The 25,713-nt window shown below is 15.8% G+C and overlaps 5 protein-coding genes across 5 annotated transcripts, besides 63 other annotated features; 2 read left to right on the forward strand and 3 right to left on the reverse strand. All coding sequences in view use genetic code 6, as the record gives it.

Annotated features, from left to right (window-relative positions):
• The first annotated feature begins 473 nt into the window (after positions 1 to 473).
• Positions 474 to 515: a microsatellite.
• Positions 516 to 1,942: 1,427 nt separating this feature from the next.
• Positions 1,943 to 2,062: a microsatellite.
• A 139-nt stretch (positions 2,063 to 2,201) lies between these two features.
• Positions 2,202 to 2,228: a microsatellite.
• A 1,173-nt stretch (positions 2,229 to 3,401) lies between these two features.
• On the forward strand, positions 3,402 to 4,361 carry IMG5_133640 (hypothetical protein; the record flags this gene model as incomplete). Its single annotated transcript, XM_004031908.1, has 2 exons — positions 3,402 to 3,460; positions 3,532 to 4,361. The coding sequence occupies exon 2, from the start codon at positions 3,534 to 3,536 to the stop codon at positions 4,359 to 4,361; it is 828 nt and encodes a 275-aa protein (XP_004031956.1). The 5' UTR covers positions 3,402 to 3,460; positions 3,532 to 3,533.
• Positions 3,462 to 3,528: a microsatellite.
• Positions 4,362 to 4,399: 38 nt separating the features above from the next.
• Positions 4,400 to 4,466: a microsatellite.
• Positions 4,403 to 4,452: a microsatellite.
• Positions 4,467 to 4,523: 57 nt separating the features above from the next.
• Positions 4,524 to 4,558: a microsatellite.
• Positions 4,559 to 4,567: 9 nt separating this feature from the next.
• Positions 4,568 to 4,631: a microsatellite.
• An 89-nt stretch (positions 4,632 to 4,720) lies between these two features.
• Positions 4,721 to 4,761: a microsatellite.
• A 200-nt stretch (positions 4,762 to 4,961) lies between these two features.
• Positions 4,962 to 4,997: a microsatellite.
• A 191-nt stretch (positions 4,998 to 5,188) lies between these two features.
• Positions 5,189 to 5,235: a microsatellite.
• A 1,077-nt stretch (positions 5,236 to 6,312) lies between these two features.
• Positions 6,313 to 6,375: a microsatellite.
• Positions 6,376 to 6,739: 364 nt separating this feature from the next.
• Positions 6,740 to 6,781: a microsatellite.
• Positions 6,782 to 7,726: 945 nt separating this feature from the next.
• Positions 7,727 to 7,789: a microsatellite.
• A 1,079-nt stretch (positions 7,790 to 8,868) lies between these two features.
• Positions 8,869 to 8,943: a microsatellite.
• Positions 8,902 to 8,947: a microsatellite.
• A 631-nt stretch (positions 8,948 to 9,578) lies between these two features.
• On the reverse strand, positions 9,579 to 11,212 carry IMG5_133650 (peptidyl-prolyl cis-trans isomerase, putative). The gene has a single exon (XM_004031909.1). It carries the CDS (start codon positions 11,170 to 11,172, stop codon positions 9,790 to 9,792), a length of 1,383 nt encoding a protein of 460 aa, XP_004031957.1. The 5' UTR covers positions 11,173 to 11,212; the 3' UTR covers positions 9,579 to 9,789.
• Positions 9,687 to 9,773: a microsatellite.
• A 192-nt stretch (positions 11,213 to 11,404) lies between the features above and the next one.
• Positions 11,405 to 11,458: a microsatellite.
• Positions 11,405 to 11,466: a microsatellite.
• Positions 11,441 to 11,705: a microsatellite.
• Positions 11,706 to 12,211: 506 nt separating this feature from the next.
• Positions 12,212 to 12,273: a microsatellite.
• Positions 12,212 to 12,284: a microsatellite.
• Positions 12,213 to 12,281: a microsatellite.
• A 23-nt stretch (positions 12,285 to 12,307) lies between the features above and the next one.
• Positions 12,308 to 12,341: a microsatellite.
• A 139-nt stretch (positions 12,342 to 12,480) lies between these two features.
• Positions 12,481 to 12,539: a microsatellite.
• Positions 12,486 to 12,539: a microsatellite.
• A 535-nt stretch (positions 12,540 to 13,074) lies between these two features.
• Positions 13,075 to 13,106: a microsatellite.
• A 185-nt stretch (positions 13,107 to 13,291) lies between these two features.
• Positions 13,292 to 13,391: a microsatellite.
• Positions 13,311 to 13,392: a microsatellite.
• Positions 13,321 to 13,391: a microsatellite.
• Positions 13,360 to 13,415: a microsatellite.
• A 1,129-nt stretch (positions 13,416 to 14,544) lies between these two features.
• Positions 14,545 to 14,579: a microsatellite.
• Positions 14,550 to 14,620: a microsatellite.
• Positions 14,554 to 14,636: a microsatellite.
• Positions 14,572 to 14,621: a microsatellite.
• Positions 14,637 to 15,145: 509 nt separating the features above from the next.
• Positions 15,146 to 15,183: a microsatellite.
• A 560-nt stretch (positions 15,184 to 15,743) lies between these two features.
• Positions 15,744 to 15,796: a microsatellite.
• Positions 15,781 to 15,850: a microsatellite.
• Positions 15,843 to 15,878: a microsatellite.
• A 292-nt stretch (positions 15,879 to 16,170) lies between these two features.
• Positions 16,171 to 16,227: a microsatellite.
• Positions 16,228 to 16,375: 148 nt separating this feature from the next.
• Positions 16,376 to 16,440: a microsatellite.
• A 252-nt stretch (positions 16,441 to 16,692) lies between these two features.
• Positions 16,693 to 16,789: a microsatellite.
• A 362-nt stretch (positions 16,790 to 17,151) lies between these two features.
• Positions 17,152 to 17,239: a microsatellite.
• Positions 17,152 to 17,259: a microsatellite.
• Positions 17,260 to 17,480: 221 nt separating this feature from the next.
• On the reverse strand, positions 17,481 to 18,201 carry IMG5_133660 (hypothetical protein; the record flags this gene model as incomplete). Its single annotated transcript, XM_004031910.1, has 4 exons — positions 17,481 to 17,619; positions 17,684 to 17,805; positions 17,976 to 18,034; positions 18,093 to 18,201. The coding sequence occupies 4 exons, from the start codon at positions 18,199 to 18,201 to the stop codon at positions 17,481 to 17,483; spliced, it is 429 nt and encodes a 142-aa protein (XP_004031958.1).
• Positions 18,202 to 18,233: 32 nt separating this feature from the next.
• Positions 18,234 to 18,265: a microsatellite.
• Positions 18,237 to 18,261: a microsatellite.
• A 955-nt stretch (positions 18,266 to 19,220) lies between the features above and the next one.
• Positions 19,221 to 19,270: a microsatellite.
• Positions 19,271 to 19,628: 358 nt separating this feature from the next.
• IMG5_133670 (kelch motif family protein, putative) lies at positions 19,629 to 20,561 on the forward strand (the record flags this gene model as incomplete). Its single annotated transcript, XM_004031911.1, has 3 exons — positions 19,629 to 20,087; positions 20,240 to 20,278; positions 20,496 to 20,561. The coding sequence occupies 3 exons, from the start codon at positions 19,629 to 19,631 to the stop codon at positions 20,559 to 20,561; spliced, it is 564 nt and encodes a 187-aa protein (XP_004031959.1).
• Positions 20,562 to 20,616: 55 nt separating this feature from the next.
• On the reverse strand, positions 20,617 to 23,351 carry IMG5_133680 (hypothetical protein; the record flags this gene model as incomplete). Its single annotated transcript, XM_004031912.1, has 7 exons — positions 20,617 to 21,702; positions 21,750 to 21,956; positions 22,011 to 22,223; positions 22,324 to 22,733; positions 22,857 to 22,918; positions 22,960 to 23,096; positions 23,190 to 23,351. Coding segments are annotated over 7 exons (2,277 nt in total), but the record flags the coding sequence as incomplete, so codon positions are not given.
• Positions 22,225 to 22,312: a microsatellite.
• Positions 22,232 to 22,311: a microsatellite.
• Positions 22,232 to 22,312: a microsatellite.
• Positions 22,254 to 22,312: a microsatellite.
• Positions 23,088 to 23,166: a microsatellite.
• Positions 23,101 to 23,178: a microsatellite.
• Positions 23,145 to 23,182: a microsatellite.
• Positions 23,352 to 23,507: 156 nt separating the features above from the next.
• Positions 23,508 to 23,539: a microsatellite.
• A 788-nt stretch (positions 23,540 to 24,327) lies between these two features.
• Positions 24,328 to 24,364: a microsatellite.
• Positions 24,365 to 24,367: 3 nt separating this feature from the next.
• Positions 24,368 to 24,406: a microsatellite.
• Positions 24,407 to 25,039: 633 nt separating this feature from the next.
• Positions 25,040 to 25,090: a microsatellite.
• Positions 25,044 to 25,117: a microsatellite.
• Positions 25,044 to 25,119: a microsatellite.
• Positions 25,045 to 25,080: a microsatellite.
• Positions 25,078 to 25,134: a microsatellite.
• Positions 25,135 to 25,668: 534 nt separating this feature from the next.
• Positions 25,669 to 25,702: a microsatellite.
• The last annotated feature ends 11 nt before the right edge of the window (positions 25,703 to 25,713 follow it).

Below are 25,713 nucleotides of genomic sequence, written 5' to 3' on the forward strand. Positions count from 1 at the left end.
AAAGATTTTTATATTTTATTTCTTTTAATAAAAAATATTTTAATATATAAATACATATTTATTATTAGACATACCAAATTAAAAAAACTTTATAAAATAATTATATTCTATAAATAAAAAGAGATTTATCATATTAAATCTAAATCAATTTATATATATATTTCCATAATTTTTTTTTTTCAAATAAAAATTCTGTATGCTTTATTTAAATATTTGAATTATCGTTAAAAATATTTTATTAATATATAATTGTTATATTAACAAACATATACTATATATTTTCTATAATTCTATATTTTTATTTTTTTATATATTTATAATTTAAACATTTTATATTTTTAGTATTTAATTATTTATTTTAGTTTATTTTTACACATACTTCTTGGTTTTTTATCTCTAAAATTATTATTTATATATTTTATTTTATTTTATTGTTTATCCTTTTAAATTTTTCTCAAATATATATTTAACTATATTTTTTATTATTATTTTTTTTTAATTTTTTATTATTATTTCCAATATAATTATCAAAATATTATATATATCTTATTTATGATTATTTTATGTATTTTAATTTTTTTTTAGGCATTTTATAAATGTATATCAAAAATATTTACATTTTGTTAATTTTATCATAAAATCATCATTATTTAAATTTTACAAATAAAACTAGTCTTATTAAAACCAAAAAATTCACTTTATCAAACATAAGTAATTATTTTATATAAATAAAATGGCGATTTGCTTTATTTATTTCTGTTAATAATTATTTTTTTGTTTTTTTTTAGTTTTTTTTTTAAAAAAAAAAAAAAAAAAAGAATAAATATATTTATAATTATACAAAATAAAAAAATCTAATAAATAATTATGATTTAAGAAATAAATAAAAATAGATTAGCAAATCATTTAGAAAATTTCTATAATATTAAATCATTTGAAGATATAGCCGCAATATCTTTAAATAAACAAAAAAGCAAAAATTTAATAATATATAGGAAATTTCATACTAATATATTGAAAAAGTTTATATTAATGGAAGTAGAATAGGATGAAAAAACAAATTAAAACAAAAATTAATAAAATAATAAAAATTAATATAATATGCTGAATCTAATATAATATAAATTGTTTGAAAATAATTATATATATATATATATATTTATCATATCTCATATTCATTTACATTTTTAGATTATAGAATAATACTCAAATAAGAATTCATTTGATAAAAATTTTTTTAAAATAATGAAAATAAAATTTTAAAAAATTGATTTATATTCCTCTATTACATAAAAATAAAGAAAATAAGTATATATATTTCTATACCTCATATATATAAATAAATAGTGTTGGATTATAGGAACTTATGCATAATTTTAAATAAAGGAAAATCCTAATTATTACCAAAGTTTGCTAAGTTTTAATAATTTTCCTTCTATATTTTAGGAGATAATTGAAAAAGATATAAATAGAACATATATAAAAAATAAAAATGATAATTAAAATACATAAATAAATAAACTAAGAAACCTATTAAATGCATATTCCAAAAGAAATGCATTAATTGGATATGTATAAGGTTTAAATTTTTTTGGGAAATTTATTTTAGACATGGATTTTTCAGACGAAGTATATATATATATCTATATATATAAATATATATTTTTTTTTTTTCGTTATATTTTTTTTTTTTATAAAAGTTATTTTATTATATAGGAAGCCTTTTGGATATATGGATATGTACTTGAAAATATTCTTCCTTTAGATTATTATACAAATCATTTAATAGGAATTTTATGTGATTAAAATATATTCAAGAACCTATTATATAATCATAATTATAAAATATACAAAAAATTCGAATCTATTAACTTTGATTTAAATATTATAACAACATCTTGGTTTGCCTGTATATATACAAATAGTTTATAACAAGAAGTAAATATATATAAATATAGTAAATATATATATATATATACATATATATAAATATAAATAGTTTAATATATATATATATAAATTTATATATTTATAAATATATATATATATATAAATATATATACTTTTTTTATTTATATAAGATTTGCAAAGTTTCTATTGATCATTTAATCATTTATGGTTATCAGGCACTTTTTAAAATAGGATTAGTTATTTTAGATTTATTATAAGATTAAATTATGAATGCTATAGGATGTATATTTTATATATATATATATATATATATATATGTATTTTAAATGGATTAAATAGACGATGTTATATAAATAATTGAATAGGGGATTAATTAAATTATTAATATGGAAGATTTTCATATGAGATTATGTTAAATATACATAAATAAGAAGGTTATTTAGATTTAGAGAGAAATTTATAGGAGTATATACCAGAGTACTCTTAAAAATAAAAACCTGATTTAAAATTAAAATAAATAATGTGAAGAAGAATGGCCAATATGTTTAAAGAATCTAGACTAATTTAAAATAAATAATATTAATGAGGAATGCTTTATTTTTAAGCAAAACTAAAATATAAAACTTATAAATAAATACTTTTCTATTGAAAACAAATAAAGACTATTTTAAAATATATAATAAAATAATACAAACTAACAAGATATTTTAATTTTTAGGCTAAACCATTTATGTACTTTAGAATAAACTGAATAAAATATATCTACTAAATAGAATAATTAAAATAATATTAATTATCCTTTTATATAATTTAATAATTAAGAATAGTGTTCATTTTAAGAATTAGATATTATCATATCCGATAATAATATACGTTATTAAAATAGCAATTCTTTTGATGATAAACATTTACAATTTTATTAAAGTGTAAAAATGGAAAATCCAGTTTATTTGAATTTATTAAAATCAGATATTTATAAATAATAAAACAACTATTTTTAATTATAATAAGAACATTTTAGTATTAAATGAAAAAAAAAAAAAAAAGCCATTTTTTTTTTTTTTTTTTCATATATATATAAATATAAATTTCTATTTAAAAAAAAAAAATAAGCGTTATTTCATCATATTATTAAAAATAAATATTTAAATAATAATAAAAAAAAAAATTAATTTTTGAAAAAAAATTTAAAATCCAATGTAAAATAAAGTCCAACTAACTATAATTTTTATAATCTTGTGCACTTAAACACTATAATATGAACTAATTTTCTAAGATTTATAAAATTCTAGCATATAATTAAATAGCTGGCAAATATCTAATTAAATAAGTCCTTATATATCAAAAACAATCTGTAGTTTTGACAATTTTCAAACTTAACATGAAGTTTTTGGACTTTTACAGATTTTTGGAAAAGAAACAATAGTATCAAAATATATAGATACTGACATATCAAAATAATACTGTAAATTAAATTTCGATTTATATATATATAACTAAACTGAAAATATCGAAGATACTCTATTAATATAAACAGAATCGATTTCATGTATATATATATATATATATATATATATATATATATATATATATATATATATATATATTTATATTATACAGAAATGATTTAATATAACCAAGAAAAAAATACATAATCAATACAATGTATCGACAATATTAACTAAACAGAAAAAAAGACTGTAAAAATAATAAAATAAAAACTAAATTTGTCAGATTTTCCTAAAAACTCCTTATTTTAAATTAGCTTTTCAACTTTAATTTAATCCTCCTAAAATTTTTGGGGTCTCCGTAATATCTCAATAGAATGCCTTTCTAAAAATTTAATATAATGTCCAGATAATTCATATTATACACAAAAAGAAGACGGTGAATACTATTGTAAATGTCTATACGGATACTAAAATCCTCCTCAAAACCCCTATATATGTGAAGCTATTACCTGTAATACTTCCTGTACTATATGTGATTATGGTGTATGTGTATTTTGTAAGTATCCTAAAAAATTAACATCCGATTTAAAAGGATGTGAATGTCCTAAAAATTCTTTAAATTCAGAAACTTGTCAAAAACCCATAAATTCATTTTTAAATGAACAAACATTTGCATATGAATGTCCTTAGTCTTTAAACCAAAATTTTATATGCACATGTCTGTAATAATCTAAACTTTCTAATAATGGGAAATATTGTGAATGTTAGTCAGGTTGGATTAAAAATAAGGACTGTGTATGTGAATTTAATGAGAATAAAATCAAGTTTGTTTGTAGTAAAGTTCCTATATGTGATAGAAGTTGTATGAAGTGTGCCTATTTCTCAGATAATTGTTTAAATTGTAAACCTAACTCGGAATTAGATTACAATTAAAAAACTTGTAAATGTAAACAAGGGTTTATTTTTAATATAATTAGTGGATTTTGTGAAAGTTAATGATTTTAAATTTTTTAGTATTATTAAAAATTATAATTTAAAAAAAATAAATATATGTATATTTTTTTTTAAATAAATAATATATGATTTTTTTCATAAAAAAAAATAAATAGCTTACACAAAAAATAAAATTTATTATTTTTATTTTCCATTATATTTACCTAGAAAAAAACAAAAAAAAACAAAAAAAAACAAAAAAATGTATATGTAAAAAAATTAATATTAAATAAAAATCATAAATAAATTTAAATAAAAAAATATTATATATATAAAATATTTTAAAAATAATAAAAAATTATATTTATGAATATCATATTTTTAATTATTATAAAAATAAATAGTTATCATAAAACAAAAAATAGAAATTAAAGAAAATAAATTAATTAAAATAAAATAAATAAAAAAAACTATTTAAGAAATATAATAATAAAAATATTCAAACACAAAAAAAAATTATATCGGAATTTAATACCCTAAAAAAATGTATAACAATAAATAATGAATAAAAATATTAAATAAGTAAAAAGTAATAAAGTTAAGCGAAAAATAATAAAAATTTGGAATTAAATAAATAAAAATAAATTAAAAAATCAAATAAAATAAATTTATATATTTATATATTTATCTATTTATGTATTTTTATTTAATAATTTTAACTTACTTTTATAATATATTTATATAAAATATCAAATAAATATAATTAAATTTTTTTTTTCAAAATATTAATTAACTTTTTATATTTTTACATTTATAACATTATAAAATTATAATATTTTTATACAATATATAAATAAATTATTTTCATAAAAATGATTATAGTTTTTTTTTTAATTTTAAAATTTATTAAATGATTTTTATAATTTAATAATTATATTTTCAAACTATAAAATTTATATTCTTTATAGATATATTTTTTATTTTAAAAATATCTTAATCTATAGATTAATTTAATTAAATTAAAATTTAAAAAAAAAATATATTATATTATTATCAATTTTATGTTTTTTCTTTATAAAATATAATGATATAATTATGAAATTATTATTTATTTCTTACTTTAATATTATATTCTTGAAAAATAAGATTATTTTTACTTTAATATTTCTTATTAATGTAAGTAAATTTTAGAAATAATTATTAGTTAATATTTTCTATTTTTTTTTTTATTTTTTTGATTATATTAATATCATTTAGTTTTTGATTGTTAAAAAGTAAACAAAAATACAAATTTTAATGATATTTTTTTTTAATAAAATGAAGCATTTTAAATTTTTGAACAATATAGTTTATATTATAAATATAATTATATAAAAAAAAAAAAAAATTATAAAAAATGTTAAAAAAATTAAAAAGCATTTATTTAGCTTTAAAATATTTTTTTTTAAAAAAATTAAACAATTGATTAATAAGAAAAAAAAAACATTTAATATGTATATTTTACTTCTCATTTTAAATTTTTTTATATATATTATTTTATTTGTTAAGTATTTGTTTAACATTTTCACAAAGAAGTAGAAATTTTGATATATTTAGGAAAAATATTTGTATTTTTTTAACATTATTTCTCAATTTCATAATATTCTAATATTTTAATCTATATAATTTCTTTTTTTAATCCCTATTATATATATATATAACTATATAAATATATTATAATTTGTTAAAAATTAAAAAGTTTAATATTTTTTTCGAATTTATTTTTTATATTTTAGCTTTATGTTAATTTCGATTTATACATATATTATATTTTTTATTTTATTTTATTTTAGTAAAAAAAAAAAGATATTATTATTAAATTTATAATAAAATTATTAAATATATATTATTAATTAATTAAGTAATTTTATCTTATTTATATTTTAAGGAATTCATACTATATATACTTTAAAGATCATTTTTATATATAATTAGAATTTATTAGTATTTACATATAAAAATACGACACATACACATTATTAAAATACACAATATATATTATTTGAATAATTAAAATAATATATATATATTAAATTTGAATTTTTATATAAACATTAATATAATTATAATGATTATTTTTATATAAAAGTTAATATATATAAATATTTTTCTGATCTTTTTTTTTGAAATATTATATATATAAAAAAAATATATATATTAATTAATTTAAAGTATTTACTATAAAAAGAATATATACTTTAATTTATATTTTATAATATATTATTTTATTATTATTTAATTAATTTTATAAAATCTTCATTTATATTTTTGTATTTTATATAAGTTATAACGCATTAATCTATAATATTTAATTTCACATCTATTTATCTAATAAGTGACTCTATAAATATTATTTTATTGATATTTTAGTTTAATTATCAAAATAATTATAAAAATATAATTAAATATATATATATACATATATATATTTATACTTATATATTTATTTATCAATTTTTATTACAAAAGTATCCATTTTAACTTAATTTAAATCCATTTTTACACTTACAAGTCTTCTTATCATTTTGTAGTTCCGAATTCGGTGTACAAATCATGCATTTATCCGAGTTAATAAAGCAAATTGCACATGAGGCATTACACATAGGTATTTATAGGCAAATAAGAGGATTTTTTATAATAGAATAATACCCCAAATTACATTAACAAATCGTTTTATCTTAAGCTGGTGAAGAATTATTTGGACATTCACATTTTTTCCTGTCTTATGAAAGCCTGGATTTCTAAGGACATAAACATTTTGTTCTATCTACTGATAAATAGCCATTTATTGGACATTCATATGTGAAAGTCTCTTTGTTTAAAGGAGTCGAATTTTCAGGAGGTGTGCAGTATACATTTTCAATTGAATTTAAAGGACACTCACATCCTTTTTAATCTTAGGTTTTTTTCTATAAAGGATTGCATAATATACAAGAATCTTCATAACATACTAGACAGGAATCATCGCATATATTTATAACTCCACAAACTAAAGGATTTTCTTAAATAGGTTTATATCCATTAACACATTAGCAATAAAATTCGCCATCTATTTCTCTTTGAGAATAAAAAGAATTATCTGGGCACCCAGATTATTTTATACATAATAAAGGATTATCTTATATTTATTTATATCCTTTATCACATACACAAGTTTAAATAACTACATCATAAAATTAATTATCTGGACATATAAACTTATGGCATTTTAAAATTATATTTTTCAAACCCCAATATGCCTATAGAATAGAATTTTATTAAAATTAAGCTTAAAAACGAATTGTAAACTAAGTATTAACAATAGATAATTCTAAGGAGTTTTTCAAAATATTGACTTCTTAATTAGCACACGAAGAAGTTTATGAAGTAGTTAAAGGAAGATTAATTATTTCTATAAATATATATGATTATATATATATATTCATATATATATATATATATATATATATATATATTTATTTTTTATATTTACATTTGTATGTATCAAATTATAATAATAGAATATCGTTTTCTACAGTGCCCTTATAATATATATCGAATTCAAAATAGCATTTATTTTATTATTCTTAAGTAGAAAAACTTCTTGTTATAACTGTATCTTTTCCGAATGTTTATACAAGACCAAAAACTTCAAATTATTGATTTTCTTAGGATGTGCACGTAGTTTTTATGTTTGCGGTTTGATTTATTTATCTTTCAATTTTCCAGGGGTTTGTCGTTATTTTTGATAATATAAAATCTTCAAATAAATATAAAATTTATATTTATTATGTTTTAATCTAGTATATTATTAAGATTATAAATAAATATATTTGAAATTTCATTGTTTTATTATTTTTAATTTTTTTGTTTTTTTTTTATATTTTTTTAAAAAATATAAATTTATATATATAAAAAATATTTTCTATAAAATAACGTATTTATATGTTTTAAGAAAACAACAAAAATTACTAAAATTAAAGCAATATTATTTAATTATATTATTTTTTTTTTTATAAATTAAAGTTTTGTATTTTTATTAACTTATTTATTTTTAATTTATTAGAGTTTCGTATTAAATAATTATTTTTAAGAGAAAAAAATATATAAATCTTCTTTTAATTTATATAAATAGTATAATTATTGATAATAAAATAAAACCGGTTTCAAGAAACAGAGAATAAATGTATATATTTATTTTAAATTATTCAAATATAATATAAGTTATATTTTTTTTTTAATTTATAATAATTTGTTTTCAATTTAAATCAAGGAATATAAAATAAAAAAAATTTACAAATTAAAAGTAAAAATTTAAAAAGAAATATTAAAGTATATTATTATAATATTTTTCGTATATATATATATAATCTAATAAATTTTTATATTTGTTTTTAAAAAAAAAAATAGCATAAAAATATATTTTATTTATATATTATTAGACACTCTAACTTTCTTAAATAAATTTTTATATTTTAATTAAAAAATTTATATTAAAAGATTTTCATTAAATTAATAAAGAATTATCTTTATTCTACTTAAATAAGTAAATTTTTAATAAAATTATTTAAAAAAAATAATAAAAATTATAAATAAATATAATAATAAATATATATAGAAATAAAAAAATAATACTTTATGATTTCAAAAAATACCAAAATTATTTAATTATAAATAATTAAATCAAATAATCAAAATTTTTTATAGCAAATTTAATTTTATATTAAAAAAATAAATAAAAATTAATTAATAATTTACAAATTCTATAAGAAAGGATTAATTATAAATAAAAAAATATTGACATAGTAATTATTAAAAATAAAATATATTTATTTTATATAATTAATTAAAACAAAACAAAAAAAAACGTAGAAAAATCATATAAAAAAGTTAATTAAAATATACAAATATTATTATTATAATAGTGAAAAAAAACTGAAATAAAATATATTAATATTAAAAAAAGTTAAATTTTAATTAAAATTTTCATTTAATATTATTGATAATTTATAAATGTAAATAAATTATTTTATATATATTTGGTATAATTTTTATATTATAATTAAATAATACAAAATCGTTTATTAAATATTATTCTAATTTCTATTAAATTATTATTAAAATATGAGATTATATTTTTCATCTACATACGAATTAGATTTTTTTATTTATAAATAATAAAACATTTAAATAATTTATAAAAATAAATGTAAATACTAAATTAAAATATAATAAAAGAAAAGATATTATATAAATTATGAATAAAATGAAATATATAGATATAATAATATCTAATAAAAATATAATAAATAAAATATATTGAATTAAAAACAAAATTATTATTTTATATTTATTTTAATTTTATATTAATAAATATAATATATATATATAAAAATGAATATATATATATATATATATATATATATATATATATATATATTTATAGATATAATATCTATAGATAGATTAAATATTATCATATCTACCCACAATCTATAATCTTAATACTTTTTTTGGGTTTTTCTCCCTCCACTTCTTAGTTTTCTAATTTATCCAAAACTTCCAATCCTTTACAAACTTATCCAAACACCATATGTTTTCCATCTAAATGTGGTGTACTTTTAAAAGTAATAAAGAATTGACTACCATTTGTATTTGGTCCACAATTAGCCATAGAAAGTTATCCTCTTGCCGTGTGTTTTATTTTGAAGTTTTCATCATTGAATTTTTCTCCATATATAGACTCTCCTCCAGTTCCATTTTGATTAGTAAAATCTCCTCCTTATATCATAAAATCTTTAATAAGTCTATGAAAAATGCTTCCCTTATAGCTTAATTATTTTCCTTATTTTCCAACTCCTTTTTCTCCAGTACATAACGCCCTGAAATTTTCGGCAGTTTTCGGCACTATATTTTTAAATAGTTCAAACTCTATTCTTTCCGGATTTTCCTCCCCGATCTGAACATCAAAAAATACTCTAGGATTAGAACTATCTGAAAACTCCTATTTTTCATCTTCATAATAGCTCTATCCGAAAAGCCCTCCCCACATTTTCTTTTATTTCTAAACAAGTTCCTTCTATTTATTAGCCAAAACCCTTAAACTACTAATAATTTCCTAATTTTCCTTATCTAAATCATGTGCTTTAGTTAAATCAGCTTTCGCCTAATCTAAATCACCTAAATTTAAACGGGCATTTCCCCTTCTGAAAAGTGCTTTGACATTTACTGGCTATTTTTCTATTACAATATCACAATTTTTCACCACTTTTTCCCATTTTTGTTATTTCATTAAAACTGCGCTTTAATTTAAATACAAAGTCATCCTTAATTCAGTGCTTCCGTTAACTTCATTTCCAAAATCAACATAATCTATTCCCTAATCATATAATTTTACAGCTTCTTCCATTTTTCCCTATTTAAATGCCTAATTGCCCTCTTCTTTATATTTCTTACCTATTTCTGCTCTTTCTTCTAAACTGTAATCCCATTTAGTCTTTTCCTTATCTTTGAAATTTAACAATTCCACCTCGAATTATAATGTTGCATTTGGAGGTATTTATGGTGGACTTCCTGCTTCTCCATAAGCATAAGGAGCTGTACATGTCAATAAAGCCTTTTCGCCTCTTTTCATTGAAGCTACACCTTAATCCCAACCTTTTATTACCTATCCTTCGCCAATTGTAAAAGAAAAAGGATCTTCTCGGTTTGTATTTGAGTCAAATTAGGTCCCGTCTAAAAGTTTTCCGACATAAAGAACTTCAACGGTTTAGCCTTTTTAAGGATGTTCGTCTCCGTGGCCTGGTTGTAAAATTTATTTAGTTATTCCACTGTCTTCTGTTATATTTATAATATCCATATTTTTATTATATTATTTAAATTAAGATTTTTTTTTTTAATAGATTTTTTGTTATGTTTAAATATATTGAATTTTTATATATTTGTTTCTAGAAAATTAATATTTTATAAAAATTATATGTATTTTCTTTTCTAATCGAAAAAATTTTTAATTAAAAATAAAATTATTTTATAGATTTTCTAAATAATATTTTAAATAAAAAAAAGTTTAAATAAAAGTAAAATATAGAAAAATATATATATAATTTATAATATATATATATATATATATATATATATATATATATTTAAAATACATTTTATTTATAAATTAAATATATACTAATTGTAATATTAATTTTAAACTAAACATATATTTTTTATTATTTTTTTTAAAAAAAAGAAATATATAAGTAAAAAATATATATATATATATATTACAAATCTATTTTTATTTATATATTAAATATAAACTAATTGTAATATTATTTTTTAAACTAAACATATATTATTTATTATTTTTTTTAAAAAAAAAGACATATATAAGTAAAAAATCCTATTAAAAATGATTGATCATATATAATATAATTTATCTTTTATATTTTTTAAAAAATAATATATAAAAAATATAATATATTATATTTAATAATATTTTATTATTATCGTCTTAAAAATACTGTATTATAATTAATCATGCAGATTTATCATCTAAATTTCTATATCTGGTTAATCTTAAATTATTTTCAATATAACTATTATTATTTCTTTATTAAACAAAGAAAAATACTTTAGAAACTATTTAATCTGCAGTATTAGCAAATAAGCAATGAATACCTTAAAATAATTAAAATGAAGTCAAACTCCACCAAAGTCCTAATGGAAATGGTTATCCATATTTAAAATTTGATCTTTCTTCGACAAAATCTCTTATTTCTTTTTAGGGTTATTCTTATGTATTTTATTAATTGGACATTATAAAAAAATATAATAAAAAATATTTATAAATTATAAAAACAAATATATTTGATTTTTTTTTTATTTAATTTTTTTAAATAAAAATAATATATATAATATATATATATATTATATATATAATTATATATATATATTTTTTTATATATATTAATTTATTTAATAATTTTTTTAATAAAAATAAAATCATAATTCATTTATATCATATTCATTTGATATAAATGATACATTGGCATCTAAAAATACATCTTTTTTTCCCAAAGTATTTCTAAATATTCTTTTTTGATCACTTATAATTGATAAATCTATTTTAAATATTTTGTTTGTGTCGATTTTTCCTGATTTAACATTTTAATTTTTATAATTATTATTAGTATTTTTATTATTATTATCATTATTATTATTAGTATCATTATTTTCTTATATAATTTATTTTTCTATATGGAAATAATCTAGAGGATCACTTAAACTTCTTTTTATCTTATATATATTATTTATTCCAGATTTTTAATTTATAATTTCATATAGTTTTTCTCTATAATTTTTAGTCATTCCTATATTTTTTCTTTCTTTTTTAAATTTCCATATATTATCAATATCTTATTTATTTATTTATTTATTTTTAAAAAAATAAGACATAATAAAATATAAAAAAAAAACAAAAAAAACCTTTTTATAAAATTTTTAAATATCTTTTGCATTATTAAATAGTTAATTCTTTATTTTCTTCTTCTTCCTCCATTTAATAATCACTTTGTGAATGTAATTATTCATTTAATTCTTATAAAATGTTCTTATCAGCATCGTATGTAAATGGCCTTGAAGTTGCAGGATAATTATAAACATTATTATTATAAATATTATCGATATCTTAATTTTTAGTCATATCATTATTACTATTTTATTAATCTTTATATGATTGATCTTTTTTTTGTTAGTCAGAATATTATGAATTATTATTATTATTATTATTATTATTTTATTTATTTTTGCTAAGTTATCTATTTTGTTGATTATTTATAAAATCATTTCTTTATGTCCTTGCAGTTGTTTCCTCTATTTCATTTACTTCTGCAATTATTCTAGGAGATATAAAAGGCATATCTCCTTATGGCATACTTTAAAATTTTTAATGTTAATATTTATTTTAATTAAAAGTACTTAATCTGTATATATAAAAATAAAAATAAATAAATAAATATATAAAAATATATTTATAAATATAAATATATAAATATATATATATATATATTTATATATATATATATAATTTTTATATTATTTAATTTTTATTAACTATTTTTAATCATTTATTATTAAAGAAGAATTGTTTTTATTTTTTTATCTATTTTGTATTAATTCTAAATATTTGTGATAAAATTTTTTATAATATTCAATTTCTTATTTCATTTTTTAGATTTATTAACTATTTTATTTATTACTTTCTATTAAAGTTTCATTTATTGAACATACTTATTTATTAAATTGCTATTATTAATCAATCTTATGTAAATATAAATTATTTTTATATTATTTTAAATATATATATTATATAATATAGATTTAATTTTATTTACTTATCTAGTTAATATTTCATTATTTGATGTTTCTCTATAATATAATAATTTAAAAGATTTAATATTTTATTGTAATTTATTTATATCATCTATCAATTATTATTTAGATTTTTAATTTTAAGTTTATAAATTATTAATGTTTTATTTTTAACTATATTATTATAAAATTAACTATTGATTTGCTTACTATTCTTTTGATTATTAAAAAAATTCCTATATATATTCCCTATTTAAAATCATGTCTTCATCTCCATTTTATAATGTATCGTTAATTATAAAATCTAATATTTTTTTAATGTTATATAATAAATAAATAAAAAACCTTTCATTTTCGAAAAATTAATTGGATTTTTTATGGCCACTTTTATTTTAGTTACTTCTCTTTTTAATAACTTTTAATATTTTTATTTTTTATAAAAAAAGAAAAAGAATATAAAAAAAAATTATAAATAGTTACATTACTTTATTAAAATTTTTTAATTTATTATTGATTTATTATAATCTATTATTTTCATTATTTAATGATTTTATCATTAATTTATCATTCTCTATTTCTCCGTATAGTTTTATTGACTGTTCATTAGGTGTTATTAACTTATTCATTTTTTTATTATAATAAATATATATATATACATATATATTTACTTCTTTTATTTTAACAACCATATTTTTATCTATATAAGGTTTCATCTTTTCTAATTCCTATATAGCATATTCTTTATCATGAATGATTCTTCGAAGTTCTAATATTTTATCTTCTAATTCTTAAATAATGTCTTTTTAAAAACACTATGCTTCTTCATTTATTTATTCTTATATTAAAACCTATTAGGTATGTAAATAAATAAAAAAAAATATATATTTAAAAATAAATATATATATATATATATATATATATATATATATATATTTATATATATATTTATTTATTTATTTAATAGAATTTTATTACTTTACTTTATGCATAATTTCTTTCTTTTGTTACCCTTTATAATGCTTATATCAATTACTAATTCTCTAAATTTAATTTTTCATAAATTTTATTTTTTTTATCTTCCATTTAAATATTATTTTGATTTGTTTTTAACAATCTTTTTTATTCAAAGGCTATTTTCAATGCTTCTTTATTTAATTTAAGAGAGTTTTCTAAATCTTTTATATCTTCTTAAAGTTATGCATTTTCTGCTTATAAAAATTAAATTTTTGAGTTCTATCTATTTGTAACAAATTCAATATTTTCTTAACCTAAAATCATAATTTAAATATTTAAATAAAAATTGTATTTAAAAAAAATAAAAATATATAGTAATTTTAAAATATTTTATTTAGTTAATAAAAAAAATAATTTTTTATATACATTTTATATAATTTATTATTTTATTAAAATTATTAAATTTTAAACAATTCAAAAAAAAAAATATATATATATAAATTAATATTAAATATTTATATTATATTATATTATATTATATTATATTATATTAATAAAAAAAATGAACGAAAATTTAATAAAAAAAGTCGATGATATATTATTATTATCTTAATTGAATAATTTTACTATAAAAAGTCATTTTAATTATTAACCAAATAATTATAATAACTAAAGAAACAATTATTTTAAAAATAAATCAAATGCATAAAAAATAATATGCTATTATATATATAAATATATATTAAAATAAAGACATTATAAAAAAAATAACTTATAAATTAGTTTATAAATCATTGTGCGATTTAAATTTAGAAAATAATTAGAAGTTTTATTTAAAGAAGAAGATTTATTAAAAAATTATTTCTATTTTAGTATTTATTTGCTTATTTTTAAGGTTGGAAAACAAGAAAAATATTGAATTCTGAACATTTCATTAAAATGAGGGATAACATTAGAAATGAAACAAAAAATTAAATTTTATATTTTAAAAAAGTCAACTTTTTAATAGATTTTTACTCTTTTTTAATTCCAAAAAATCCATTTTTGATAAAAGAAATATATTTAGTAAATTAGATATTAGTATTACTAATAAAAGTGCCTAAAAAAATTTATAAAACACATAATTAATATAAAAAAGTCCATAATCAATATAAAAAACTACATAAAATGTATTAAAAACACCATAAATATAATAAAAAACTACATATATAGTATAAAAAGCTGATTAAATATAAAATACTGATTAAAATTTATCTAAAAATATGTATTTTTAAAGAAATTCTCCTTAATAAAATACTGAAAAAAAGTTAATTCTTGGGATGATGTAATTGTGGGCTAAAATAAAAAAAGGCAATATTAAGAATGGGAAGAATACCCCTAATAAACCATATAAACATAAGATAAAAATAAAGAACAATAAAAGAAAGAAAACATTTAAAAAAAATGTATTAAAAATAAAGATTTATTATTAAATCTTTAAAAAAGAATGAAATATGATCCAAAAAAAGCCTTAGAATCCCAAAAAAATAAGAAAGTCGAAGAAAATTAAAAACACGATAAAAAAAATGTCGAAAATCAAAAAGACGATAAAAAAAATACACAAGAAAAACCAAAAAAAAACCTGAAAATTTAAAAGACAATAAAAAAATAAAAAATACACTTTTTTATATAAATGATTATGATTTTTAATTTTAGAAAAATAAAAATAAAGTTTAAAATAAATATACTGACTAATAACTAAATGGAAATAAAAAAAATACTTAATCTTCATAAAATAAAAAAAATACTTAATCTTCTTAAAAAAAAAAAACACTACTAATAAACTTTTTAATTAAAATATTAATAATTTAAACTATATCGATTATAAAGATAATTAAATATTCGAAAGTAGTATTTTATAATAGTCTATAAAAAAATAATAATATATATAATAATACCCTTTTAAACCTAAGGTATTTGTAGAATATCTTCCTCATAAAATCTAATAAAAGTCTATTTAATAATTATCTCCTACACAACCCTCTAAAGAGTATTTTTTATTAAAAATAATAATAATAATGATTATATATATAAAAATAAATATATATATATATATATATATATATAATATATATTATATATATATATATATATTTTTATTTATATATATATATATATATTCAAATTTAAATAGAACTTTAATTAATAATTTTAATATTTTAAATGAAAATAGAATCTCATAATTATTAGTTTAAGATAATTTAAGTAAATATTTTTTTTTTTTTTAAATAAAAATATAAAAAGACTATAATATTGATTATTTATAAAAAATGCATTTTGAATTTAACGAGCCTATAGTTTAAAGAAAAAAAAGAATTTATAAGAAAATATTAATATAAAAAATTCGAAAATAAGAATTATTCTTTAAACACTCTCTAAGAACTTTATTATAGAAATGAAAATTGCGAAAATAATGTTTAAAATTAAAGTATTTCTTATAAAGATTTAGTATAAAATTTATCAAATTCCTAAATTTTAAAGGTATATTTATAATTATATATATATATATATATAAATATATATATATATATATATATATATATATATATTTATATATAAATTATATATATTTATTAAATATAATTTATATTTTTCATTTATTAATTTTATTTTATAAAAATAAAGCAAATTTTATAATCCAAAATAGTTTGATTAATTATTTTTATATATATTATTTTTTATTTTTATTCTAAAAATTAAATAACTATTGTATATTTTATAAATATTATTATTATTTTTTTCTTTTATTTTCTTATATTTAAAGTAAATTTAAAATAAATTAAAAAAAAAAAACTTTATATTTTTTTAATTTCATTATTAATTATATTCTTCCTACCAAAATTAATCTAAAAAAGTTTTATATTTCTTAGTTTCTTATCCCTATATTTCTATAGCAGCATTACTAAACGAATTAGTAGAAGATATTGTATTTTAATATTATTTGGCAAATCTTTTTTTTATATTTAAAAATAAAATATATAAATAAAAATTTAGTCTATTCTATATATTTATACTCTTTATCATAATTTTCCAGTACAAAATATATATCATCATTTTTTTAATAATCTCCTTTTCTTCTTGGTATTATATGCACATAAATTTAATCTATAGAATCCGGATTTTCTGGTTAATGATTCTAATTATTATTTAAAATTATTTATCATAAAAAATAAAACTTACATGTATATATATAGTAGACGAATCAGTCATAAAATATTTTTCTAATCCTTTTGTTAAAAATTTAGTCATTAATCCAATATCATATATCTTTTTAATTTATATTTTTAAATTAATTATATTTATTACTTCTCCAGCCTCTAATTCACAAAAATTTGATACATATCTTTTCGGTAATAATAATATATCTTTTTAATTTATTTTTATCTAGAAAAATTTTTATTGCTTTTTTTTTTTTTAGATTACGACCTGGCATTAATTATACACAAGGTATTATAGCACATGTATAACTTTTTTACCATAATATAAATTATTAAGGAATATTATATTATCCTAATTTTAAAGTATTAATCATTTGTATTAAAATTAATTTATATGATTTTGTAAATATATATATATATATTATATATATATAATATGTATCTTTTTAAATAGTTTTAACTATATAATTAAAATAAATAATTTAATTTTATTAATATTATAATATATTATTAATAAAATTTTATATATATTTTTATACAGCTTATAAACTAAATAAATTGAAATTAATATATATATAAAGAATATATATTTGTTCAATTTAGTATTTATTATAATCTTTTATAATATCTATTATCATTGTATTATATACATTTTTATAACAATTAATAAATAAAAAATATATGAATTTTTCACTAATATATAATACAAATCTTACAATATCTTCATAATAAAAGCGTTCTATAACAATAGAAAATCCAAATTTATTTATAATAAAACCTCCAAATAAATAATACTGTAAATAGAATAAAATACTTCATCTAAATAAAAAGGAAATTTCTAATATTTCTCCTTAATCAACTACATAAAATTAAACTGAATATTCAAGCAACTTAACACAACGTGAAATATTATCAACTCAATTAAATAATAGTAAAAAACGCCAGAATCTCTAAAAAAAAAAAATAGCTTAGTAACTCTAAGATTATTTTGATTAAATGTAAATAAATTATAAATAACAATAAAAAAAAATGTACTTGCCTCATATAAAATAAAAAGAATTGTTAGGATAAATTTTATAAAACAATAAAATTCAAACCAAAATTAAAATAGAGAGAATGCAGTTTCCAGAGAAATAGTAATTAATACATTATAGGTCTATTGTTTTAAAATAACTGACTATTCCTGGCGTCCTTAAGCTAGAGAATTCGGCACTTTAACTTTAGTAGATAATAAACTCTATTTATATGGGGGAATGGGATATTAAATATTTAATTAAATATGTTGTTTAGATTTAGATACTTTAAAATGGTAAATTTTAAAAAATATTCCTTTATTATCTGAAGGAAGATATGGACATACAGCGAATTAGTATTTTTTAAAAACATAATAAACATATATATATATATATATATATATATATATATATATATATATATATATATTTTTATTTTTTATAGATATAAGAAAAGTATAGTAATATTTGGAGGAGAAAGGAAATATAATTCTCATTTAAAACAAAGAGAATGCTTAGGAGATATTCAAATATTAGATTTAGATAATTATTCTTGGAATTAATTAAGGATATATGGTGACATAATATAAAGCCGAAGAAACCATTCTTCGTGTATAGTCGGAAAATTCTTATTTATACATGGCGGGATAAATAACTGTAATAAAACTATATGTGATTTAATTACTGTTAACTTAGAAAACTCCATAAGCAATATTGTTTAAATAGAAGGGAATGAATTTAAATTATCTTTTCATTAAATGAGCCCAGTTTTTAGGGAAGAAACTATAATGGAAAGCCCTTATTGTTAATTGGATGTTAAAAAAAAGAAGTCTAATAATTATTAAAGAAGAATAAAAGAAGAAGGCATTTATATTTTCGGAGGGCTTTTTGAAAATTCCGAAGCAAGTGATTAATTGAGAATTTTAAAAATTGGACAGAAACCCCTTTTTTGGACTTTCCCAGAAACTAATGGAATTCCTCCTATAGGAAGATTTTAGCATGGCTAGAGTTTTTTATAAGATTTAAATATACTGGTTGTTTATGGAGGAAGAAATGATAAAATCATTAGAGAAGGAATTATGGGAGATTTTAATGTGTTAAATTTAGAAAATTTACAGTGGATAAAAATATAAATGAATGGGCTTTAAATTTAAAAAAGATGTTCATTTTCTTTGTGTGTAGTTGATTCTTAAATCTTGGTTTTCGGAGGATATGAAGAAAATGGGTTTTCTAATGCAGATTTGTAAGTATTTTAATTAGATTAGAGTAGAAATAGAAAGATTATGAGAAAATTATTTAATTAAGATTTTATATAAGGATAGTATTCTTCTTTTTAAGTTTACGATATTTAGAATAGTATATATCTATTTTAATTTCTTAAATATTTATTTAAAAAAAGAAAGGTCTTGATGAATTATTTATATTAAATTAAAAAAGTGTATATAAAATCAAAGACAATATATAATAAAAAGAAAATATTTATGAATAAAATGACAATTAAAATAATAAATAATAATTGAAAACATAATAACAAAAAATAAATAAATTTTAAGAAATTCAATAATTAAAAAAAAAAAAGTAAATAAAAAAATAATATATAATTATACATATTTATACATATAAATATATATATATATATTATTATTTTTTTTTAGGATTTATTTTTATTAGAAAATAAACATAACGAAGATAAATATGGAAAAGAAGAAGAAAAAATATGAAATAATTTAATTAATATTTAAAGGAAACATATAATAAAAAATATATTTTTCAAAATCAGTCATAATCATCAAATTCTTAATCTTTTTATAAAACTGGTTTTTCTTCATCATATTTTCTATCCACGATATCATCAAAATCTTAATAATTGCTCTAATAAGTATTATTTTTATTCGAATTTTTCCCTTTTTAAGGCATTTACATATATCCATTATTATTATTTTAAGTCTAGAATAATTTAATACCAAATATTTTAAAAAGTTAATTTTTAAAAAAAAAGATAACCAAAAAAAATCCTAAAATCTACAAAATAAACACCAAATTTTTTAAACTAAAAACCGATTCTTTTTTATAATTTTCCGTTTATTTTTCATAATATTTTTTATTTATTTCCTCCTATAATTTCTTCTTAATATTATTATAAATTTCATCTTATTTATTTTCCAATCTTGCCTCTTAAATTTACACTGGGCATTCTAAATACTCTCCATTTAAATCAATTCCTCCATAACACTATGTATCTACTACTCTCTAATATCCTTTCGAAACATAATATGAAAATTAACAATCCTCAGGGGGTTTTAATAAATTCTATCTTGAAAATTTCTCATTTAAAGGCATACAATCTCCCTAATTATTCTCCCTATAGAATCCATAATCACACTCATAGTCTTCTTCTGTACAAGGGCATACTTCTAATACTACTTTTTGTGTACTAGTGATTGAATTATAGCAGTTAGCCGTTGGTTTTCTTCTAATATACTTTACTTTTTATCCAAATATGCACTAATCTCCTTTAAAATTCTTCGGTATCCACATTTCATAATCACTATCGGGTCTTCCGGGATGTTCGGCACCTTTACAACCTCTTTAATGTAGTTTTTCAAAATCTAAACTGACTAAAAACTGCTCTCTTTTACCTTCTATAGTCATTTTATAGCCTTAAATAATAAATTTTTATTCCATATTAGAAGGTTCAGTTAAAATCTATTCTACATAAAAAAAATTATCAATCTTTATAGAATCCCAAGTCTTCCCTTCATCCCAAGAATACTTAATTAAATTAGTCTAATCTCCAATTTTAGAAGCTAAAATAATGCCTCCATGATCTCCAATTTCAAAAATATGAGGACCTTATAAAACCTAATAATATATTAAAATTATTATATATATTTATATTTATTTAATACTTCGTTCCATTCATGTCCTCCGTCATATGATAAATATACATTTAAATCTTTCATATTAGTATTTAAATATTATCCTATATTTCCCATAGATATTATTATTCCAGGAGCATTTTCTGTAGAATATATAAAACCGTATTAAAAATCAGTTCTACCTACTAATTATAATCCACAATCTCCACTACAAGTAATTGTTTCTCCGTTTAAATTCTTATTTTATTTTTTACAAAATAATATATAAGAAAATTTATATATATATATTACTTTTTAAGGAGCTTTTAAAGGATGCCAATTTGCGCCTTAATCATAAGAAATCAAAGTTTTTCGGAAATTTTAAAGTTAAATATTAGAATTTTTTTATATATGAGATTCTTTGATTTTATGAGTGTCTAATTTTTTTTTATTTAAGTTTTTATTTTATTCTACTTTAGAATGATCATATACATTTGCTATATAAACTCCTTAATTACTATTTATCTATATTAATAAATATAAATAAATATAAAAATATATAAATATATAAAATATAAATATATAAATATATATATATATATATATATATATATTTTATTAATACTTTTTCAAAATCGCAATCTCCTTCTTCATTTCTTACATTATATAATAATGATAAGGAAAGTTAATAACCTCTCCAATCTGAAACATAGACATTTGTCGAACGGAAATCTTCCATTTCTTAATGTATAGATATAAAAATTTATGTCTCTGTACTTTTTACAATTGTAAATGATAAATTATCCTTATTATCAAATGGTATTATTATGGGATGTGGTTTTACATTATTATTTCCATTTAAATCAGAAAATGAATTAGCTATTCTAAGTTCATAATTTTTATTTTCTTGTGATGGAATAACTGTTAAAAATAAATAAAAATCTGCTTAATGATAGTTATCAGCTCCTTTTTATATAATTTATTCACTTTAGAAAAAATCTTCACTGTAGACAATATTAGGACTATTTGTATTTTCTATTTTTTATTAAATATTTAAAATAAAAATAATTTCAAATTTATTAATTTATATATAATATATAATTTTTATTATTTTTAATTATTATTATAAAAATATAATTTATATATTTATTAAAATACCATCATAAACTGTTGAAAATATACCAAAATTTGAATTTCCAAATTAATATAGTAATCTATTCCTTTAAATATATAAATATAAATAAATTATATATAAAAAAACCATTAAGCTTAAATAACATTTTTTCTTATTAAAGTAAAATTTTATCCACTATTTTATGAAAAATAAAGATCATAAATTTATTATTAAAAATCAAATTTGCCTTATTTTTAATGAGCTTAATGAGCAAGAATATATTTCTAAATATATTATAAAATATATATGTGTATATAAATATATATATATAAATATATATATATATATTTATATTTATATTTATATTTATTTATTACTTTATTAGATCTATGCAATTTAAAATTATTAAGATTTACTTAATGCTAAATCTTTTCGTATTTCATTCCACAATTATATAAAATATAACTTAAATTATCTTCTCCCCATAAAAAAGCAGTTTGACCATCTACTGGAGAGATCATTAATTATTTAATTTTAAACTAAATTTATTTACAATATTAACAAAAAATTATTAAATGAATATATATTACATCTTTTTCTAATATTTAATTATATTTTTTCCATTATTTTCCGTATGAAGATGATCTATATAAACTACCATCTTCTAATAATGCGAATATTCTCGTATCATAGCCTTCTTATTCTTATTCTTATTCTTATTCTTATTATTCTTTTTAGATTTCGTTTTCCTGTATTTTAATTAAATCATTTTCGGAATCATAAATATAGTTTGAACCACACCATTACATATCTAATATTTAAGAATCGAATTTTTATTAGAATTAATCAATATTTTTTTAAGTTTCGCATTTTATAATAATTTTTATGAAAATTAGTGTTATAATTAATATTTTATTCATTTTTTTTATTATATTTGTATCTTTTTTTTGTTTTTTTTGCATATAAAATTTAAATTTAATTATTTTATTTTTTTATATAAAAAATTTTAAAAAACGTGTTTAAAAAAATATAAGAAATTATTATATTTAATATTTAAATAATATATATTATATTTTTTTTTTTTTCATAAAAATAATAATAATCAATAAATATTTAAAATAAACTAAATATACTTCATTAATTTAAATATTTAATATTTAAAAACATAAATAATCAATAATTATTTTAAATAACATTATATTAATTATTTTTATTTAGATTAAATTAATTTCTTTACTCTATAACATTTTATCCTTTCTTTTTTTTATTAAAACCTGAAAATACAGCATTTAAACCATCATTACAAACAAAATTATTATTAATTAAATTACATAAATTATTACTATTATTTAATGAAAAATTATCATCAGATCCTATATTAGTACTTATATCATGTTAATCAAGTAATTCATTATATTCTTTAATAAAATAATTTATATTACTTTCATTTTATAATGTTTTTTATTTTAATAAAAAATTCTCATTTTCTATATCTTTAAACTAAAATTTAAAAATTATATATATATATATATATATATATATATATATATATTTATTTATTTAAATTTTTACTCTTTTATCTAAATATTTTACTTAACTATTAATATTTTAATTATATATTCTTTAGGTTTGTTTTTTTTAAATTTCTTATTCAATTTATTATATTTATAAATCTTTTTATTTTATAATTTATATGTTTTCAGTTTCTTTTGATTTATATATGTTAATTGTTAAATTTTATTATTCTTTCTATTATTATAACTATTAAATTTCTTTAACTTTTTATTATAAAATACTGCAAAACTCCGTATTTATCTTCTCATGCTCTATTTTTAGTCTTTATTTATGATGCGTTATCTTTGAATTTATCATTATTTATACTAAACCCTCTATAAGAATTTTATTTATTGGTTTTTTTATTATATCAGACATTTTTTTTAATTTATTATGCATTAAATAAAATAAAATTTTGCTTTATAAAATATTTGTTTCATTTTCAGACTTATATAAAATTTTTATTTATTTAAATGCACTTATTTTATATATTTATTATCTATTTTTAATATTTTTTAAATATAAATATAAATAAAAAAACCTTGTTTTTATTAAATTTGAAAGCTTTGTTAATAAAGTTTCCAATTTTATAAAAACTAATTAATATTTTGTCATCATTCCAATAGTTTCCAAATGTATTAATTATTATCTTAAATATTTAATAAATAGAAGTATAGTAAATAATAAATAAAAATAAATAGATAAAAATAAATATAAATAAATATATATATATATATATATAATAAAAATATATATTTATATATATATTAATTTTTTTATGTTTTTATTTTTTAAATTAACTTATTATTTTCTTCCTAATCTTTCATTTTTTTATTTATTTATATTATTTAATTTTTCAACTTTTATTAATAATATTAATTCATATTTTTTTTATATATATTTTTATTTTACTAAAAATGTTTCACTTTATGGTTACATGTCTTACAATCTATTATTTTAATTCATATTATCATAATTTTAACTTTTTCATAATATTATTATTTTAAATTTCTTTTAAAAATTACTTGTTTATAATATTTTCATCTAAAATACTATTAATAAAAAAATATATATAAATGACATATTATATAATAATATAATTTTTACTTGTCATTTATATTGAAAGAATCACAACTTTAACTAATATACTATATTATATATAAAAAAAAAAAAATATTGATTATAAATATTTACATAATTTGACATATTTTTAACTTTTATATAATATTAATTATAAATAATAAAAACAAAGTTATTTACATTTAAATTTTATATTAATTTGAAATATAAAAATATAAAATAATATATATATATATATATTTATATATATTCATATTTTCATATTTA

Source organism: Ichthyophthirius multifiliis, assembly GCF_000220395.1.
Source record: "Ichthyophthirius multifiliis unplaced genomic scaffold scaff_1120509251042, whole genome shotgun sequence".
Classification (NCBI taxonomy): Eukaryota; Ciliophora; class Oligohymenophorea; order Hymenostomatida; genus Ichthyophthirius; species Ichthyophthirius multifiliis.